This window comes from Mus musculus, chromosome 12, assembly GCF_000001635.26.
Source record: "Mus musculus strain C57BL/6J chromosome 12, GRCm38.p6 C57BL/6J".
Taxonomy (NCBI): domain Eukaryota; kingdom Metazoa; phylum Chordata; class Mammalia; order Rodentia; family Muridae; genus Mus; species Mus musculus.
The window spans coordinates 72,783,240-72,804,224 of record NC_000078.6 but is presented as its reverse complement, the minus strand read 5'-3'; the positions used below and the strand labels follow the sequence as shown (position 1 = coordinate 72,804,224).

General features: G+C 40.2%; 1 protein-coding gene across 2 annotated transcripts in view; it reads right to left on the bottom strand.

The window, feature by feature from the left end:
* Positions 1 to 4,405: 4,405 nt before the first annotated feature.
* Positions 4,406 to 20,985, bottom strand: part of Ppm1a (protein phosphatase 1A, magnesium dependent, alpha isoform) — a 38,609-nt gene continuing 22,029 nt past the window's right edge. Inside the window, exons 2-6 of one of the 2 annotated variants that reach the window (XM_006515603.3) lie at positions 19,689 to 20,542; positions 17,436 to 17,553; positions 13,484 to 13,592; positions 11,390 to 11,447; positions 4,406 to 10,513 (exon numbers count right to left, since the gene is read on the bottom strand). In XM_006515603.3, the coding sequence (XP_006515666.1) occupies positions 10,484 to 10,513; positions 11,390 to 11,447; positions 13,484 to 13,592; positions 17,436 to 17,553; positions 19,689 to 20,522 (1,149 nt within the window). In that variant the 5' untranslated portion in view covers positions 20,523 to 20,542 and the 3' untranslated portion in view covers positions 4,406 to 10,483. The remainder of the gene's footprint in view (positions 10,514 to 11,389; positions 11,448 to 13,483; positions 13,593 to 17,435; positions 17,554 to 19,688; positions 20,543 to 20,985) is intronic. The other variant, NM_008910.3, reaches the window with a different exon arrangement.

The window sequence follows — 20,985 nt, the reverse complement described above, 5'->3', positions numbered from 1 at the left end:
CAGGGTCCAGACATTAGAGGCATCACAGAGGAACAGGGACAGGGTCCCCATGAATCCAGGTGTATGTATCAGAGGACCTCAATCTTCTACTCCTCTTGCTTCCCCGCCCTAAGGGCTAAGATTATGAGTGTGCCTTCATCCCAGCCAAGAAGTGACAAGGGAGGGTGCAGGATTCCCTGGGTAGGAGTTTTAAATTTCAATGGGAACTTTCCAACCTAATATTCATTTCAAAGTGTTCTCTAAACCTTCAGGTCATTGTTGGTCAGGTGCTGATTATTGCTTCTGGGAGTGTAGTAACAGAGGGACATCTATAATCTTAAAAGTTTCAATTGGAGCTGGCAAGATGGCTCAGGAGGTAAGAGCACTAACTGCTCTTTCAAGGTCCTGAGTTCAAATCCCAGCAACCACAAGGTGACTCACGAGATCTGACCCCTTTTCTGGTGCATCTGCAGGCAGCTACAGTGTACAACCATCTACCAGCCTCCCTTACTCTACTGCCTTTTCTCTCTTTGAGATCCAACAGGAAAATGTCAACTTCATTCAATAACTTCATGTCCAGGGTACAATCATTTCCCCCACAAACAAACACACAAACAAACAATTTTTATGCCTGAACAAATGTTCTTTAAACAAACTTGACATTCAGTCCAGGAAATCCGAATATAAGCAGTTCCAAAAGAACCAACCCTGTAATCTTTAAAACCCAACACTCCATTCTTAGCTCACTCTGGAGACTTGCTCTGCACAAGTCCCTCTGTGAAACCCTGATTGTCCCAGGCTGAAGCTTTTTACCAATACCATGGTCCAGTTAGGTGCTAGGTCCATCTGCTCTCCGAGCCTCTCTGAAGGTCAGGGTGACTGGGAACCTGACTTTGAACAAGAATATCAGCACACGTAACACACTTCAAACTGTTCAGCTGCAGTGTCTACGGTGTTGCAAAAATCGTAACACAAGGCAAAAAAAGAGCCCAGGGGTGTGTAAGGATGCAGATTTGATTTTAGAATTCTCTGGGCTTCTCATGGAAGTCCTAAAGCGGAGTGGAGTCTGAAAATGTGTGTATATAAACTAAAAACAAGAGATGGTGGAGGGAAGGCAAGGACTTTGCCTCTAGATTGCAAATAAACATTTAAAAAGACTGCCAAGTCAACCTCCTTTCTGCGAAGCACACAAAAGCAGTTCCAGCGTATTCAGGAAATGCTAGGGCTGCTTTTATTCTGAGGATCTCTGCAGCCAGGTGCCTGAAGAAAGGCAGCGATGGGTGGGATTTGCATCAATTACACGGATATTCTCTTACTTTGCCTTATGAGGAGTTTAAAAAAAATCACTTCCTATAAGTCCGGACTATACTATATCTACAATCACCCCAAATGCAAAAGTGTGTACTTATTTTAGAAATGTTCTTGAAACTGTTAGTTTAAAAGGGTTTCCACAGCCTGAGTGGTGGCACTCAGGAGGCGGAGGCAGAGGCAGGTAGATCTCCATGAGTTCAAGGCCAGCCTGGTCTACAGTGCAAGTTCCAGGGCTACACAAAGAAACTATGTTGCAAAAAAACAAAATAGTTTCTACAGTTCTTGGTAGTTAAGAGTTAAATAATTAAAAAGAACTATGTCCTTAGCATAATAAACAATGAACATTTCAAAAACTCTTTTGTTACACAAAGTCAAATGTACATTCAAGACTGCTTGATACACGAGCAGATACCCCGGAATGGTATATACACAGAGAAGGCACATGAAAACTCCCTCTGAACCACAAAAGCCACAAACTGGCAAATCCTTTGATTGTTTTAAAAAAAAAATTTCTACACAATGTTGCCAGTCATTTCAAACATAATAGTAAACTGCAAGTTTAAAAGATTTTTAGAAGGCAATAGGATAGCCACAGTCTAAATTAGTTTCCCTTCCAGAATAAAAACTGAATTTATTTAGAGAACAATTATTTTCACAGAATTTTTCTAAGACTGTACTGGATTCCCAACACTGATCCAATACTAAAAAGAATGGTCACTTCATTTCAGTCGTGCATTTCAATATTTTCTTTTCTTTTTTTACTTCTTGTATTTAAATATTTTTAAAATATATATATATATATATATATATATGAGTTTACTGTAGCTGTCTTCAGACACATCAGAAGAGGGCATCAGATCCTATTACAGATGGTTGTGAGCCACCATGTGGTTGCTAGGAATTGAACTCAGAACCTCTGGAAGAGCAGGCAGTGCTCTTAACCACTAAGCCATCTCTCCAGCTCTTGTCATGCATTTCAAAACAAATCCTTTAAAGATATATACTGTTGTGTAAATGAAAAAATAAAATAAAAAAGGAAAAGACATGACTTCTAGGGATTGTGGAGGAGAAAGTTTACTGTAAATAAGAGAGAGCATGGGTAGTGGCAAGGACATGACCAGGCTGAGCTGGGCCATGGGGGGTGGGGGGGGGGGGAGACAGGAACAGTGCAGCAGCTAAGATGCCAACTGTATTCAAGGGTTGGGTAACCAGAATGTCTGGATTATTTAGGAAGGAGCTCCTGGGGAAGGACAGCCCAGCCTCTGGACTGGGTAGAGCAAGGTATGCCACATGTAACAGGTGGGGACTGAAGGATGCTGGGAAAACTTAGAAGACAGGTCCACTTAGATGTTAACTAGGCACCTCAGGCATTTGCCTCAGGTATGAAAGTTACTACTTTGTTTCTGTGCATGATGTGTGTTAGGGGCTGCACATGTGGCAAGGTGTGTGGAGGTCAGAGGACAACTCTGATGTCAGCTCTCTTCCTATAGGACAACTCTGATGTCAGCTCTCTTCCTATAGGACAACTCTGATGTCAGCTCTCTTCCTATAGGACAACTCTGATGTCAGCTCTCTTCCTATAGGACAACTCTGATGTCAGCTCTCTTCCTATAGGACAACTCTGATGTCAGTTCTCTTCCTATAGGACAACTCTGATGTCAGCTCTCTTCCTATAGGACAACTCTGATGTCAGCTCTCTTCCTATAGGACAACTCTGATGTCAGCTCTCTTCCTATAGGTCCCCAGGATTGAACCCAGGTTACCAGGCTTGCATAGTGCCTTTACCTCATAAGTGATTTGATCCCAAAATATCTTCCTATTTCCAGTTTACTGTCCATGTAGAACATTGCTTTGACCATTTCAGCATGGCACCATCTCCTTTCCATCAACACTGTTGAAAAAAAAAATCTCCTCACAGATTGACAGCTAAGCAGTTTATGTTGACTGGATACTACCACACCATGTAAACTTAGCCTATTATGAACGCCATCCTTGCAAATATATGTACCTGTATATGGATATGTATGGAGAAATACCAACTACTGATACTCTGGTTGTTTTAAGACGATTTCAAAGGGTATCAAATTGAAGAATTTAAAATGATCACTGTAGATCAATAATGGTCAAATATTGGAAATCCTGGTGGAAACTAACTTCTGAAAGATACTTTGTATGTGACTGCAGGGATAACTGTGGATAGAGTGCTTTGGTCTGGAAGATTCAAGCCTGTGCCTAAAAACTACAACCACGGCATTCTGGGCATAACTATTGTGTATAGGCAACACCACAACTATTACCATGAATCTTAGAACAGAAACACACATGAATCTCATGCTGACTCCAGGGAACCAGCAAAGCAAAATCTTATATCTGGCCACATGGTGGGTTGTGGCAAACTTTATGTTCTGTAATGCAGCACATTTGACAGCAAGCTCTGTCTGAGCTACTGAGCAATAGAACATTTTGTAATACTAGACTTTTGGTGAGCACTGAGGAAAGCAGCTGGGAGCTGACTTTGGTTTCCACTTAATCATCTGACCAGTTTTCAAATCTCTACTTGTAGCAAGTGAAGAGCAGACTTGAAAATCTATAGGTCATCTTGAGACACGGGTAAACACATGACAGAGTGACAGATCAGCTATGGCCAGTTGTCAGGAGAACCATGCAAGCACCTCCCTTCTGAAGCCTTCCTTCCCTACCCACCCACCCACACCACATACACCACAACATCCAACCGAGCACACACACAAACACCCCTCCACACACCCACATCCAGGCTACTATTGGCTGACAGTCCTTCCTCAGACCAGTTCCAATCCTCAGTTACCATTCTTCTTGCCCAAGAAGAGTAACTACTGGCTTCTCTGTATTTATGGAGTCTTTTCATAAAAATAACTATTAACCCACACTTTGTGGCTACCAGTTACCTCCCTAAAATTAGAAACAACTCTAGGTCAAATTATGACTTGATTTATCTGATCATCCAATTTACCGAGTTCTACTAGGGGAAAAATTCCCTTAAGATTACTCAATAACTAATTCCCAGAGTTCTAAGATTCCTCGGTACAGCAAGCACGCTCCTTGCAGAGTCAAACAATCATAAGCACACACATGATGCACTTGCCTGCTTTATTTCGGCACCGATTTTGCAAACCAGAGAGCTCGACTTTTCATCTCACATACAATCTGTAACCATTCACAGGCTGAATGCAATTTTTCAAAGAACTAGAAAACAAAAAGTACATCCTTAAAATTAGAACTGAGTTCACAGATTTTTCTTTGGACCAGGAAACAGTACATAATACAAAATATACATTTATGGAATTGCTTTAAAACTGTGGGTCACATAAACTGCAGAGTGGAGGACTCTGTTACATATTAGGTTTAAGAAAAATATTTCTGCAGTTCTTACATTGGTAAGAGTTTAAAAAACTGAATTTATATCTAATGCAACATGCTTTTAACATGTACTTTGCTCCCCACTTAAAACACTTAGAAATGAAGTGATCACAGCTGAGCATCGGCGCGCCACGGTATCTTCCCGTGCATGTGCTATGGAGTTAGCAATGGGCTGGTCAGGTAAAACAATGAATTCTGTTTTTACTCCCACAAACATAAATCAAGCCAGAACCTAGCATGAAATTTTGGCAACAAATTTAACAATTATTTTTCAATGGAATTATGGAAACTTCTGTAGCAATAGTTAATCTTCTACACTGATAGACAACACCTGTTTTAAACTATCTGAATTAAGTTAGTAGTTAAGGAGTCTTAGAACCTGAGTGAGCCCTGAAAGCTAATGTATAATACACTGTACAAACACTACAGAGGGTCAGCAGCACTCCACAAACAGCTCATTTCTACTTCACTTTCCGTTGTTGAATTTCAGGAATGGCAAACCTTAGTGTCAACCTCCGTTACTAGCTTCCCCACCTTTACAAATAGGTATTCACAACCCAGGACCTCAGAAAAAAACAAACCAAACCAACTTTAATACCAGATTCAAGCCAGGTGCCCACCTGCCTCCCTACTGTTTCCAAAGTGAAACAAACAATTCCTTCTGATAGATTTTTAATGCTCTTGGAGTATCTGGAGCTTTGTTGGAGAAGGAAGTTTTGTCTGTGTAGCCCTACATTGTAACAGAGGGTCTTGAGCAGGCCAGAAAGACATTCTTGGTGAGTTTTATACATCCGTATGCATTTTCCTATGTGCAGTCCCTCAAATTCACATCTCAAAGGTGTGAACCCCGCAAGCTTAAGCAGCCCCTGAAGAACAAACCCGTGCTGTTTGAAGTATAAAATCAAGATCCAACTTTGCTTTACAGCCACACGATCTTGTATACAAATAGGACCACACAGACACCAACACTACTGAGTCTTTCATCCGTCAGGACTATATAAAATGAACAATCTTCCTAAACATTTAGTTTAATGAGAAAGCTGCCAGTGGAAATTGGGTTTGGACCAAAGAAGTGGCAAATGGCAAATAAGACTGAATTTGCCTCAGTCTTGTGCTGACTATCGCCAAAGTAGAAAACAAACCAGCGATGTTCTGACAGCCAGGTTCAAAAAGACCATTCTACAGATTTTAAAGCCATCAGTGATCTTTGCCGGCCCCCTTACTCCAAATCCCAAGTTTTCTTGCTTTAAGCTCAATGCAACACAGTATGACTTGGTCTTGATCAGTTAATACATGGCCTTTCTTGTTCAACAGAATGAAATTGGGCTCTCTCTATTTAAGAATGGGAAGAGAGAAGAGGAAGTGGAGGTCAGGGTGATATATTTTATGAAGGATAAGGAAAATGGTCATTTATTATTTCAACTTAAACTACATCTCCTCATCTCATAAAAGCAAATGTAATTTGAATACTATCTGAGTTTTTCTCTTTTGGTGGTGTGGGAAATTGAGACAGGATTTTTCTGTGTTGCCCTGGCTGCCCTTGATTGAGCTCAGAGATCAGATTGCTTCTGCCTCCCAAGAGCTAGGTTTAAAGGTGTTCACCACCAATGCCCAGTTTATTGGTTTTTTTTTTTTTTCTTTTTTTTTTTTTAACAATCACCTGTTAAGGGACATAAGATTTTTTAATGGTAAGTTAGCAAAAGTCTGCTGTGCAGTACTGAAAATCTGGGTTTTTCTGATACTCCACCCTGCTGGTTAACTGGATAGGAAGAAAGCACATGTCAGTAACAGAATACAGAGACAAGAGGGAGGAGATGTGTTGAGTTGACCCTAAATGGTAGATGCTCATTTGACAATATGGCAGAGCCAAGGTTCATCGACTGCAGAGCATTCTAATAATACCATTTAGCTGAGCGACTGATCAACACAACAATAAAGTACTATACATTTAGAAAACAGGTTCTTAAATATTTTAAGCATATTCTGAAATACTATATAATTTAAAAGAACTGCAAACCAAAACACACAGCACATTATTGTAGGATATAATGTAAAACCAGGCTTCTAAAATTAAAGACATTCAAATGCCTAAAACTAGTTAGAAGACTAGTAAATGTAAAATGGTCATTTCATTATTATATCAGTGAGAATATATAATATCCTTGAAGGTCCCTCCAAAGAAAAATCTCCATGAGAAACATTTATATGCTAAAATATTTACAACTCTTCAAATACCAAATTCTATATTGTAAAATCAGTAAAGTCTGAATTAGAGGTCTGAAATTAAAAGTCAAAGCAAAACATGAGCATCTTTGGAATCTACTTGTTAAATTCTCCAGTAATTTGTTCAGAAAGGAGGGCAGCATGGCCCACTGTGAATACTAGCACACTGAAGAGTCCAACAGCTTCCTGTGAACACCGATGCTGTGCTGTGGAGACCACTTACCCAAGTACTGTGAGCCTACAGGAGGCCCTGCGCTAGGTCCCTCCTGGATGCCAAGGAACCTGGGACAGCCATTACTTGTGACTTGCTGCTGTTGGAAGAGTCATTTATTACAGATAACTGAGTCCTCTGAATAGACACTAAGACACCTCAGCAGTCCACTTTACTCTTCTGCTGGGTGTGATTTTCTATTGAATGGTATTCAACTTTTGGGGAGAAGCAACTAAATCATTCTGGGAAATGAAGAGATAAACTAAGTCTTCTGGGTGACCTACTTCGCTGAAGAAAGTGCTGGGCGAGGTGGAGGTGGGCACCATAGTTTTCTTCATTTATTCGAATGCTCCACTTACAATACATACAGTAGATTCTAAATTCTGCTCAAAGGTGGACTCCCTGAGAACAAGGACCTACAGTCTCTCTCTACAGTGCCGGGGCGGGGGCGCACTTAACCTAGAACAGTGCTTTGGGAACACTTTACATTGTGGAAAGCTGAGCTTGGCTGGTTTACCTGCTCAAACTTACATTGTAAGTAGCTAATTCAAACAATTTGTATCAACATAACTCATTGTCAATTTCTTTTAAAAAAAAATCCTTCCAAACAGGGTGTCACTTTGTGGCCCAGTTTATTCTTAAGCCCATGATCCTCCTGCTGCAGCCTCTCGGGTGCTAGGACCACAGGCACACCCCCACACCTGGCTGCCCCACCCCTACTTCTACTACTACATGGCCTAAGAAGTTCAGCAGGGACAGCCACATAACGGCCTAGGGTCAAGTGAATGCACAGTAAGTAATGATGTCTGAGAAGTGCTCTGAAGTGAAGAGATCAAACAGTGTCTCTGGAGCCCTGGCTGGCATCCAACTCAACAGATCCGCCTGCCTCTGCCTGCGGATGCTGGGATTAAAGGCGTTCGCCACCACTGCCCAGAGACACAAAACTTTCAAGAGGTAAGTTAGCAAAAGCCTGCTATGCAGAACTGAATTTCTCACTAACATTAAAGTATACTCTGAATATTACATTACCACCACACAAGAACTTCTTTTTCCCTCCCAAAAAAAAAAAAAAAAAGCAAAGCCCCCAAAAAAGCCAAACTTCCAAAACATTTGAGGCATTTGTGTCCTGAGATGGTAATTATCAGGAAAGAGGATGGCATCTTTCCAGCATACCTGCTTTTATGATGCACACCTCCTTCCTGTAGTTCTATGACGCCAACTCTTGTGGAAAGATCTAGTCACATCAGGTCACATGGTCCTTACTCCAACCTTTGGTGTCAATGACACCAGAGGAATATTCTAACTTCCTTTTTGTTGTTGTTGTTGAGACTCTCTGATATCAAGGCTCTAACCAAGCTGCTATAGTGTGATACACAGCTTTCCATCATGAAAGCTTCAATCTCAAAAACTGAAGGTTTCCCAGTAGAACGAAGGCCTGTTAGGATCTCAGCTTCGGCTGTCAGCCAAGCGGCCAGTCTGTACCAGAAGCACAGGGTTTCATACAATGCACGTTTACAGCTCTGCAAAGCCACAGCTTAGAATATTACCATACTCCCAACTCTATCACAGGTTTAGACATCAAGCATTTATTGTAAGTTTGGGATTGGTTCTGTATTCTGGCTGCTATGAATTTCCAAATATAAAGAGTACTTCAGATTTTCTTCATGCTGGACTATAGTATCAATTAAATACAATTAAGTTACATTTATTCACCTCACAAGTAAGAGGGATACTGAGGAGCCAGCTGGTGCTGTAGCTACTGGAGTCTGCGACACTTCACAGTGTTTTCCTATACGTCCTCAACCTTACACTGTCTTTAAGGCTGTATATTATAAACATGTTTATTTCCAAGTTTTGGGGAAAAGAAACAAATAGAACAAAATGTCTTATGCTAACTTTTATACATAAAGTTGTGACTTTGTATCTGATGTACTTTGATCGTTTCCTATTGGGATCTGCCTATAACCGAATGGATCGCATGGTGATAATACAGCACCTAAGGAGACGGAGACACAGAAGGTACAGAACAGTAGTCTCTATAATGTGACAGACGGGAAAACTTACATGCTTAGTCAGAGGGAGTTAAGCCTAAAATTAAATCATGTTTTATATCTACAATTCCTCAAGCTGTGAAATGTATTTTTAAAGGCCAACAGCTAAATATTATCAACATGCTTTTATTTCAAATCACAAATGTATCTTAACCTCTTAGATTCTAAAGACGTGGGTCAATTAAAAGTTACAGGCAAACACACATTCAACACACACACATCTATCACAGGGTTAGGGTTGTCAAACTTTGACAATTACTTTAATTAACAGTAGGTAAAGTCAAGCTGACACACATCTTAATGAGAAGTAAGCAGCCTGGAAGAAACGCAATTAAAACAGATTAGGAGACAGCAGACGTCAATCTTCCGATCCACCTGCACCTGGATGCTAACACCATCATCCAGTTTAAGGAAACATGACATCTTTCTCTCCCCGAGTGGGGTCTGAAGCCGGGGTGACCGAGGAATCACGCATACATGATTACATGTCTTGTTTGTTAAACCAAGCTTTATTGATAAAATGGAATTCGGAATATCTTACTAGGAACAGCAGCAGGCCCAGCCAGTCATGATAGGAAAAAAATGTGGCAGTCTCCTACTGTGTAGGAAGCTGCTGCTTACCAATTAGTAATTAAATGTAAGAACTCATAAAGAGGTGCAAGAGAATCAAGGCATGTTAGCCCAAAATTGATAGATACTCTCATGAATATACAGGATCAGCTGCAATATCTTGGCTACGAGGAGAGGACATCCTAGAGACAGGTGAGAGCGATGGCTGTATCAGTGAGCCAGTCCTCGCCGGAACAGAGACAGTTTCCATGAGCCTGGGTGACAGCTGTGTAAGCTTTTGGAATTCTTCCTAATCGTGTGCACGTAGCATGCAGCTATGTGGCTGCCGCTTTCCCTATCCCAACCGAGTCCAGACACAGCATGACTATGTCTGTTGTGTCACACAACAAGCCAAATTTCCTTTATCATTCACTGATAGTGATTTTAAAGCAGTTCATAATTAAATATGAGCACTTTGTACAAGGACAATTACACTTTACAAAAACCAAAATCATACAACAAAAATTGCTGGAGTCTGATTTACAACATGAATTACGGTTTGAAATCACGCTTACATAAGTCTCAAATTTACAATAAAAAAAGAAAATCCATTCTGGGCTAGCTGTTCCATCGCTGAAGCTGCAGTCCTCACCCGTGTCAGACCCTCCTGTGAAGTCGGTGATGGATGGTAAAGGCTCGGCAAGGATGAGCTGGCTTCCCCTTTGCAGGCGAAGGTGAGTCCACGGCTGGGTGAGCGGCTTTACCACATATCATCGGTTGACGCAGAATCCTTCACATAGGAAAACAAACAAAACAAGGCATTAAAGGAAATCTTCCAGATGCTAAAATGTACACTTCAGAAAGACACTAATGCAGAAAGACAAGCTCTATAACACTCATCTCCAGAACTTACTTGGTTTTTAAAGTTTATGTTTATACATATATGAAATACTAATATTTAATCTGTTTGACTAAAAAAAAATTAAAACTTGTTTTGGCCTGGCCCCACCCACCAACATTTTCCATAAGCAAACAAATAAACCCGTTGATTTAGAAAAACACTGTGAGGATGGATAAATATATCATTAAACCAAGAGAATTATTATAAAGTGTCACCTATGTTATTTTAAAAGTTCATTTTTTTCATTAAATTTATTGCATTGTGGGAGGAAAACGGCATTGGTGAGCTTTGCTATGCTGCAGAATGTGTGAGAGCTGCTCTCAGTGACTCCAAGTTAACAGCTAAGAGACCACAACACTCTGCCATGCTAAGACTTATTGGCAGGGCTTCTCTAGCACAGCCTCAGGACCTGTGGCAAAGATCTTTGTAAGCATAAAAACACTTCATGGAGATGAACACTCACAATTCCACTGCTACTCCGCATGAAACTCAGAATAATCCAAGATTCTGAGTGAAGAGATTCCTAACTTAAATAAAAATGGTGAAGGTAGGTCTTCTGGAGTTGATCGATGATAGAGATTTTCTTTTTTGGCGTGAGAGGTGCCACTCACCATGCTTATATCCTCAGCCACTGCTATATGCAAGAACTGGAGCAAGCAGAATTCACAGTACTCATTCAGTCTGTGGCTAGAACAGCCTCACAGGGAAGGGTGTGTGCACTGAGCACAGGGAGAGAAAAGCAGGGCGGGCGAGAACGCTACTCACAGTGTCGTCATTTTTGTAAGGGTTCAGTCTATTGTAAACGGCTTCAATTACATTCCGCCTAAATGTTAAAAAACACACAAAGTCAATCCTTCAGAAAGTAACCCCTAGCTTGGTGCTCATTAGAACTCCAAAAAATAATCTTGCACTTTGAGCCTCTGCTGACAACACCAAGCCTGTCTAAGACACCTGTGTCCTGGTGCAGAGGCACCATTACTGTAAAGCAGAATATATGTTCCCAACTGCTCTAGAGAATACTAGAGCAGAAAGCAGTTTAACATACAAATATTTATTTTAACAAACCACCAGCTGGTCTTTCTCTAACATTCATTTACTTACTGTGTGCACATGCAAACGAGAGGTCAGAGGACAGTTTGCAGGAATTCCTCGATTTTTACGATATGGGTTCCAGAGGGTTTAAAAGGCAGGCCATTAGGCTTGGCTTAGGTGCCTTTACACAATGAGGGGGAGTGGTGGGGGGCAGAGAGGGAGAGAGGAGAGGGAGAGGGACAGAATAACCTTAGGGAGTTAACAGATCAGCTGGCAAAAAAAAAAAAAAAAAAAAGTGTATCTCACAAGAGCAGGCCTGCACCGGGATGCCAGCATCCACACGGTGGCCTGTGTCTGTAACTTTGGCACTAGCGGAGAGGCAGAGGCCTGGAGAACCCTGGCCCTTACTGGTCAGCTAGCGATTGGGTTCTGGGGTCAGTGAGAGTCCCAATGTCAAACATAAGTAGGACAGCAGAGGAAGAGGTTGTCTACCGCATGTAACGTCTGGCCTCTGCATCCATGTACTCAAACACATGCATGTACACATGCGCACACACTCAAAAGTCTGTGTGTGTGTGTGCCCCTACTTCAATTTGAGCTACAAGTGCGCAACACCAATACCAATCTTAAGACATTCTGGTTAAAGGTAAGACCGTACTTTCAGAGTAGAAGCAACTTTAACATGCTATAATAATCTATCGTATATATTGTCTTTGCTTTTCTTAACATCCCTTAAAAAAAACTCCTACCAAAAAAAAAACCCTAAAATGTTGAATACTTCTATAACAAGTATAGGAATTAGTTTTTATTTTTATTTTATTTTAATAATCTGGCTTTGTGTAGTAGCACAGGCCTAGAATCTCAGCATGTGCAGCTGAGGCAAGATTACCTGAGGTAGGAGACAGCCTGGACTATATATACAAGGACTATACCATATCTCAAAAAACAAAACAAAAACAAGGAACAAAAAACAAAACAAAACAAAACAAAAAAAAAACAAGGATAACCCTTTGATACTTAAATGACAAAGTACTTGCCTAGCAAGCCCGCACAAACACACACCCACATCCACCCACACACATGTACGTGCCCGCCCACGCACGCACACACACACACATGTTATATCCTCCTTCTAAAATTGACTGGAAGCAACTTTACAGACAGTCTTAGTTGGAGATGGTCATGGAATGAAAAGTTTTCAAAAAATACAAGTCTGAGTAGGAGGCTTTGCAATCCCTGGTGAAAAGATCACAAAAACTATAGCTAATGTGCAAACTACGGAAGATTAAAGAAATGATCACAATATCCCTCTGTGCCAAGCACTAAAATAAGAAAGAAAAAACCACCTTAAATTCCACAATGTATATTGTTAACTACAGATATATACACTTAATATAATAGCTACCTCAAGTTAGTATGGTTCTATGAAGCAATAGGAAGGGAAGTGTCTGTCTACCCTTTCTGACAGTATCCACTAGTCAACAATAAAATACTGGAAAATAAGGACATGTAGAAAACATTGCCCAGATTGAAGACAATCCTTAAAGTGTTATAACCATTAAAGGAAATCTTACCACCACTGTTACTATACCCAATTACACTTTTTGTAGTGTCATTTAATTTCATTTAAAATATCCTTTCACAATATTATCTCAGTTATTCTTTGTTCCCCAAGCTTCCACTAAGGATGCTCAGTCACAAACAGTAACTGACATTCAAGTACTGATCCCCAACAAGCCTAGTTCCCAACAGTGAAGAGGCTTCCGAGATTAGGAGCATTCGCAGTTATCTACACACAACAGCCAAGGGCATGCACGGCATACTCACTTGCTTGCCAATTCACCCCCTGGTGGGAGGCTGGGGATGTTCTCACTGGCTAACGTGCGCATCACGTGGACTAAGTCAGGGACGCCTTCCACCTGCTTCTTTATGATTTCTGGGAATCAGAAGTACTTTTTTTGTAAGTGTTATCAAAACTCAATTTTTAAAACACTGAAATTAAAGTATCTTAGGTTATCACAGACATTATTTACTTTGACTACACGAGCTTGAGATTTTCTGAACTAGGATAAAATTAATCACTGATCCTCAAAAATAAAAGAACAAAAGGATGCAGAAAAAGACAAACTATTTACTTCAATGAATAAAAATAGGACAAAAATGTGAAAAGAGAAAGTACTCTTTAGTTATTAACTTGTTCTGACTTGTGTGTACAAATAAGGATCCCTTTTCCAAGATGCTGACCAGGTGCTGCTGAGGAGGTCAACTCCTGCCTTACACTGAATACAAGTTTTCTGTACTTTACCCAATATAATACATTGCACATATAAAATTAAATAAGAGCAATTTACATATTTGTCGCTATTATTTTAACCTATATCTTTATAGTTGCAACATGACTTAAATAGCATGCAAATTATATACCTGAGCATCACTCTGCAGACCCATTTTCCTCTACTATATCTTTAAATGACACATAGACACAAACACCATTCCCTTCCCTTGTTATTTAAGCAAGGCTTTAAATGAAAAAGGTCTAAATTTCATGACAAAAATAAAGCTGTACAGATGCATTTAAAATTAGTTTCAAAGCATCCAGTCACTAGGTATGCACTACTGATGCAGTGTTACTCTTATCACAAAACATCCCAAGTTGTAAACAAAGAGCCTTAGCCCAGCTCTAAACTAAGTACAAGGCATCATTGGAAACTTAGCATATTTATTTTCAGTGCAAATTTCAGCTAAAGGCATTTGCAACTTTTTTGTTTCTCAATATTTACATTAAGAAATTTTCTTTGCTGCCCAGGCAAGAAATTATCATTTTAGTTCTCCAAGTGTAAGCACCTTTGAAATTAACAATGCACATGAAAACTTTTCATTCTGACCAAGCCTCTAATTACTTCACAATTGAAGCACAAGTTAAACAGACACTGCTACCCATAAAATCTCTTTAAATGGTTCAAAATTGTCTTTCTAAAATAAAAGCCAAATTTTACCATGTGTTAAATTATTGTATGCCTTCTTTTCCTTAAAACAAAAACAAAACAAAATAAAGCAGTCTTAAATCTGAACAAAAAGCAAGGATCTCAGATTTGGTTTGCCAAGTTCCTTTATTGTGTAATCTTTAACATTTTGGCATATTGATTTTCTACATGGTTCTAGTGCTGAAAATCTACTATACAAAAATAAAGGGGTTTGATGCTTACCTAAGCTACACAAGTTCACAATCTAACACTGTAACACACAACACAGTGTCTACTAAGCTAATACAATCATTTGATTAGAGCTCTAGATACAAGAGAAATGAACACTGATGATAAATTTAACCAATGATGGTTTCAGTCCTAAGTAAAAACCCCACTGTATCTGATGTAGCTTACATCTTCACGAAAATGTTAGGATATTTTAATTGTGAAGAATACAGGAAAAATATTTTATGAATAATAAAAGCTTTAGAAACAATTAGAATCTCTTATTTGATGTGGGACAATCATTTAAACTGAACAATTACACTATCCCTCCCTCTTCCTTTGGCTTCTAGAAAATATTGAATGAGAAGGAAATTCTTTTAATTGTTCTTGGACTATACAATTTAACAGACTGTAAAAGACTTGATACCTTCATAAAGAATATGTATGCCACGAAATTCTCTTATGTTTCATGAACACAGACACAAACATAATCCCCCCCCACACCTTCCTTAATAAAGTGCTCCCTCACATTAGCAACTTTTCAGGGAGCCAGGTGAGTAGCAGTGGTGGGAAGGTCACGCAGGTAAGCATGACCTTAAAGGGCCCAAGGACCGCAGCACAGCAGCACTCCGCCTTCATAAGGACAAGCAGCCTTCAGTGAAGGCGGACACAGCAGCAGGAGGGAAGCATTATCCTTCCCAATGGTGGAGTCACACAGGCCAAAACGGTCGACAGCAAATCAATGAGGCTTAGTAGGGCCACAACAACTTAGTCAAGGCATGTATTTAAAAAGGTATTTGGTGCCTGCTTTAGAAGCTGTGTATCTTCATTTAAGACATACATCATTTACAGTGCAAAGTCACATTCTATGCCTTTAAATAGCAGCAGCTTTACCGAACATCATTTTCTCTCTAGTTGCATCTTAATTTATGACATTACCTCCAACTGCATGTTAAAACACTTGAATATAGCAAAAATATTGACTACTAATGTAAACTCTGCCCAGATGGCAACTCTCACTTGATAGTATGAAATATAAAACTTATAAAGTTATATGTATGTAGTGAATGTTTGATAATTCCACCAAAAATTTACTTTAAAATAAAGCACGCTTAAAGAGAAAAATAGCAATTCATTCCAAAAACTGGATATCACTTCACAGTAAAAATACTAAGGTATTTATTAATTCTTTATACCAATAAAACATATGCCCAGGTTAAAGTGCCAAGACATCAATAGGAACTTAACCCTATACATATTTTTTGGCTGCATATTTTTCTACCGATCAGCAATTTAGACCACTCACCCTGTAACATTCTAAGTATTTTTAACTTTACTGTTTTATCTACAAATAACATATTGAAATTACTTAAGATATAAAAAGTTACAAGAACCTTAAAATAGTGAGAAAAAATGCACTGACTAGTACACTCAATGAATGAAATACTAAACAGTACAAACACAGACATTACCATACAAGGAGGGAGGGGGTAAGAAGAACAAGACCGTCTCCGGTCTCTAGAAACACTGACAACCAAAACCAAACATGATGCTAATAGGCAGATTACAAATGAAATCAAGCAACTGAAATGGAGAAAATAAAATTAAGATGCACACTAATTTTAATAATGAAGACACAATGAGATGCAAGGACATGGCAGATTGAAGCTTGCATGCCAATTATGGTATCAGAAGAGTCAAACACACTTTTTACATGGAAGTGTTTCTGCTTATAGGGCCTACATGATCCATATGCATTGTGTGTACGCACAGGGGAGACAATGCTTATTTTATGCGTGGTGAACAGCATTATCAAAGATCACGTAAGGGCCGAGGTGTGCCACAGAGGGAAATACTTCCCTTCTGTGCAAAAAACCTTAGATTTGGTCCCAAGTTCCACAACCAAGTAACCAAACCCCACCAACAAAAGATTAATTTCTCCAAATACTTAAATGCATTGCTTTTTTTTTTTTTTTTTTTTTGAGGTACAAACACTTTCCATTTGTTCTACTCTAAAGTGATCTGCAGAGACATCAGATTCACACTCCTGGGGTTGCAAGCTACTTTCTTGATTCATCTGGGAATTCCTGCCAGGTCTGTGTTGTAAGCTCAAACTGCTCATGGCTCAGGAGGAAAGCCGTGAACCAGCTGAAAGCAGAGTTTCAAAGCTGTGGGACCCGACAGTTGTTGCTAAACATTTGACCTTCACGTTCTCAAAACCAAAACCAACAAAACAAAACCACCCAAAATCCAACCAACCAAACACAGGTAATTAAAAATATTCCAGAGACTTGCAGTACGTCTTTTCAGAGGAGGATACTCAGGCTTGCCTGGCATGACATTACACATGCCAGTGGGTTTAGCAAGAATCTTAGAGCCATGCTTCAGTCACTTGGAAGTTTCCTAACCATAGTGCACAGGGCCCAGGGAACACAGCTAAACAAATGGTTACTACAGAACGTCCTTTCCACACTAGTACTACATGCTAAAGGCATGTAATGGACTAAAACCTTTCTAAAAGGTTAGACTTTGTGTGGAAGGTTTTGTTTTGAAAGAAAGCTACTTATTTATTTTTGTTAATGATCCACCTTCTACTCTGCTCTCCAGGTACTTGTCCAGCTCCGCCTCCTTCTTCACCGCCTCTGCCGAGACTTTGGGTGCACTTGGAAAACAGATCAAAATCACACTCATGTTGTCTCGACTTCCCTGGAAAGAAAAGGTCAAGAAAGTATTTGATTTTCCTTCTATTTTTTTAAAACCTTGATTATTTTTATAACTTGCCAATCATAACTACTTTGTTTATTTGTAAGGAGAATAGGCAGGTATGTGGGAGGTCAGGTGCCTCCATTTAACTATCACCAGCACCCCAGAGGAATCCGTTCCAGGTTACATCCAATGTGGAGGTATTCTTTGGTGGCCACTTGTGCTACCTACCCACATGCGTATCATACAGCCACACACGCCATGAAACAGGACAGAGACCGAAAGTGCTGGTCTTTACAAGTTTCACAAATGTACACTGGTATTGGCTTAAAGCATGTTCTGAAGTACAAATACCCACTCAAAAGGAAACTAGATCAAGTTTTAACAGAGATTTGCTTGTCCTGGAACTCACTCTGTATACCAGTCTGGCCTCAAACTCAGAGATCCGCCTACTTCTGCCTTGTGCTGAGATTAAAAGCTGTGTGCCACCATGCCCGACCCAAACTTTATACATTTATAATCTATATTATATATCTTGTATAATAAAAAATAAATTTAGAAAGTGACTCTAAATTATTCAAGTCGCTGTGCCAGAACTGATAGCCTTACACTGTCTTTGCTTTTAATATTTTATTTAGCTATATGGAAAAACTGATCTTATATATATTAAACAAATTTTAATTTCAAAGACAGACTCTTATGAGGAAAGTTGTAAATATGGCAAATGCTAAGATACTGCACTATTCTGAAATGGCATAGAAAAAAAGTATAATTTCAGTAACTTATTACTATCCAAATTTAACAATTCACCAGGTTTTTATTTAGCTAGTGTCTGTCACTTAACTCTACAGCACTCTCCAGGGAACCTAGTGAAAGGCTGCTGGGCCATACACTGAGTGCGACAAAGTCTGCATGCACCTTGTTCTTCATGCACTTTGCTCTCTGCTATTGCACCTTGCTGTTGCTCAGGTCCCCAAGGCACACTAGCAGGCTGTCACTCTGCTGCCCTTTGAAACCTCACAGGCTGGATGCTACATCAACTTTCCTTTTGGCGGAATTAAGGTTTTACGGATACATAAAGTCTGTTTTCCAGTAGTGAGTCATGGAACAGCACTGGCAAAGTAGAACAGCATGGCAGAGACAATGGGCCAAAGTCAAGGACCCACTTAGAAGAGAGTGCCGAGTCCTCCAGGCAAGTTACAAGCATGTTTTGACTATGGATTTATCATCTATCAGTCCAGAGTACACACATATACACACAAATATCTATATAATATAGATATCTATATTATACAGCCTTCTAGAAGAGGTTGAGCAATTTAAGACTGAAGAGTACAAAAGTAACAGAGGTAGGCCTTGACTCTTGACTCTTAAGTCCACAGAACCTTCTCAGGCTTCAGCCTCCTTATCTTTTATATAAAGGGGCTCAACCAGCTTATCTATGTACGCGTTTCCACTGTACCCTCCTAATAGTCAACAGCCCCAGACAGGGTCATCTCTGTTCTTTTTATATAACAAACAAAAGCTTACCTCAAGTCATGGGTTCTCATACCAAGTCCTTTTGACTCCTCATCCAAGACTATTTTGTACTGCACCATACCCAATATTCATTCAGTTCTTTTGTATGGATGCTCCACTTGCTGAACTAGAGTTCCAAAGCACTTCTAGGACGTACAATACTGAGTCACAAACTTTCCCACCCTCTCTCTCATGCACGTGGATAGAATCTCTAATATTCTTCTGTAGTGCTATAAAGCCTAAGTACTTGGGGGCTGGAGACATGGCTCAGCGGTAAAGAGCGCTGGCTGCTCTTCCAGAAGTCCTGAGTTCAATTCCCAGCAACCACATGGCTCACAATCATCTGCTGTAGTCCCTGTAATGTGATTCTCTTTCTGGTGTGCATGAGAAGAGAATGAATGAACACACACACACACACACACACACACACAGTAGATGCAACTCTTGCACACACACGGTAGTAACTGGCTAATTTCTAAACTATCCCTTTATTTTTAGTTGGTAAAGAATATCCTATATTTGTGTCAAAAAATTGTTTTTGAGATCTCCAGGCTCCAAGATGATTAAAGTGGAATAGTAACTAATGGTACAAAGTTGACTGAAGAAAAACATCTGGCTACCTTATACAAGCAGGTGTCGACTACTTCATTGCAAACTTTCTCAAGGTCATCAGTGACTTCAAGTCTGGATCTCACAAAGTCACAGAGCTCTTCGTTCCCCATGACGTCCCAGATGCCATCGCATGCAAGGATGATGAACTGGTCATCTTCTTCAGACCTTTCAATATCATGGACTTCGGGCTCTGGGGAGACAAGCTGCTCTGTGGGACCTTTTCCATGGACACATTTGTAATCGAAATCCCCAAGGGCCCTCGATACAGCCAGAGAGCCATTGACACGCTGAATCATCACCGAGCCCCCTGCATTCTGAATTCGTTCTTTTTCCAGCGGGTTACTTGGTTTATGGTCTTGTGTGAAGAAGTGAACTTTTCTATTCCTACAAAGTAAACCTCTCGAGTCTCCACAGTTAATGAAATAAGTATGTTGGGGAGAGATTAAGACGCCCACAGCTGTTGACCCGCTTCTATCTGCACCATGTTTCTTCTCTGACATAACTCTCATGTGTTCATCAATCTCCAGAAACCCTGTTCTGATTCCATTCTTTACGTTCTCCACAGAAGGTGCTCCTGCAGATCCTCTGAAATCCTGGTTATTGGTGATGTGATCTAACAAGTGCTCACAGCAGTATTTGGCAACCTGAGAACCAGCATGCCCATCATATACAGCAAAGAATGACCATGTCTCAAGTCCACTTGGCAAACCGATCACAGCCGTGTGTGCGTCCTCCATTTCAACTCGCCAACCTTGCATGCTGCTTAGGCCGTATCGTAACCCATTCCCCTGCCCCTGGGCATTATGCTTCTCCATCTTTGGCTTGTCTAAAAATGCTCCCATTATGACTTGATCCTCTAGGTCTGTAAAGGAAGAGAAATAAGAAAATAAGTGATTGCCTTTGAAACAAAACATGTCCAACACTCTTTACCCAGAATCTATAAGATACAAGGAAGCTGGAAAAACTCACAGGCTATACCTACAAGCATTGTGTTGCTAACTAGAATGTGGAGATTAACAAGAAAGGGAAAGGCTGACCAAGATGGCTCAACTAGACAAGCAGAGGGAACTGAATCAGCAGGGAGGGGAGAGCCTGTATGCCTCTCTGTGATTCCCAAGGAGACCCAGCAGTGACCATCAACTTACATGAACCAGCAAGATTTCAGCATGCACTCAAGATGCACAGTCTTGCAATTACTTTTTGTCAATCAAGAAAAAGACAAATTGGGGATGGAGAGATGTCTCAGCAGTTAAGACTGCTCTGACGGGAGCTGGCGAGAGATGGCTCGGTTGGGTCAAAAGCACC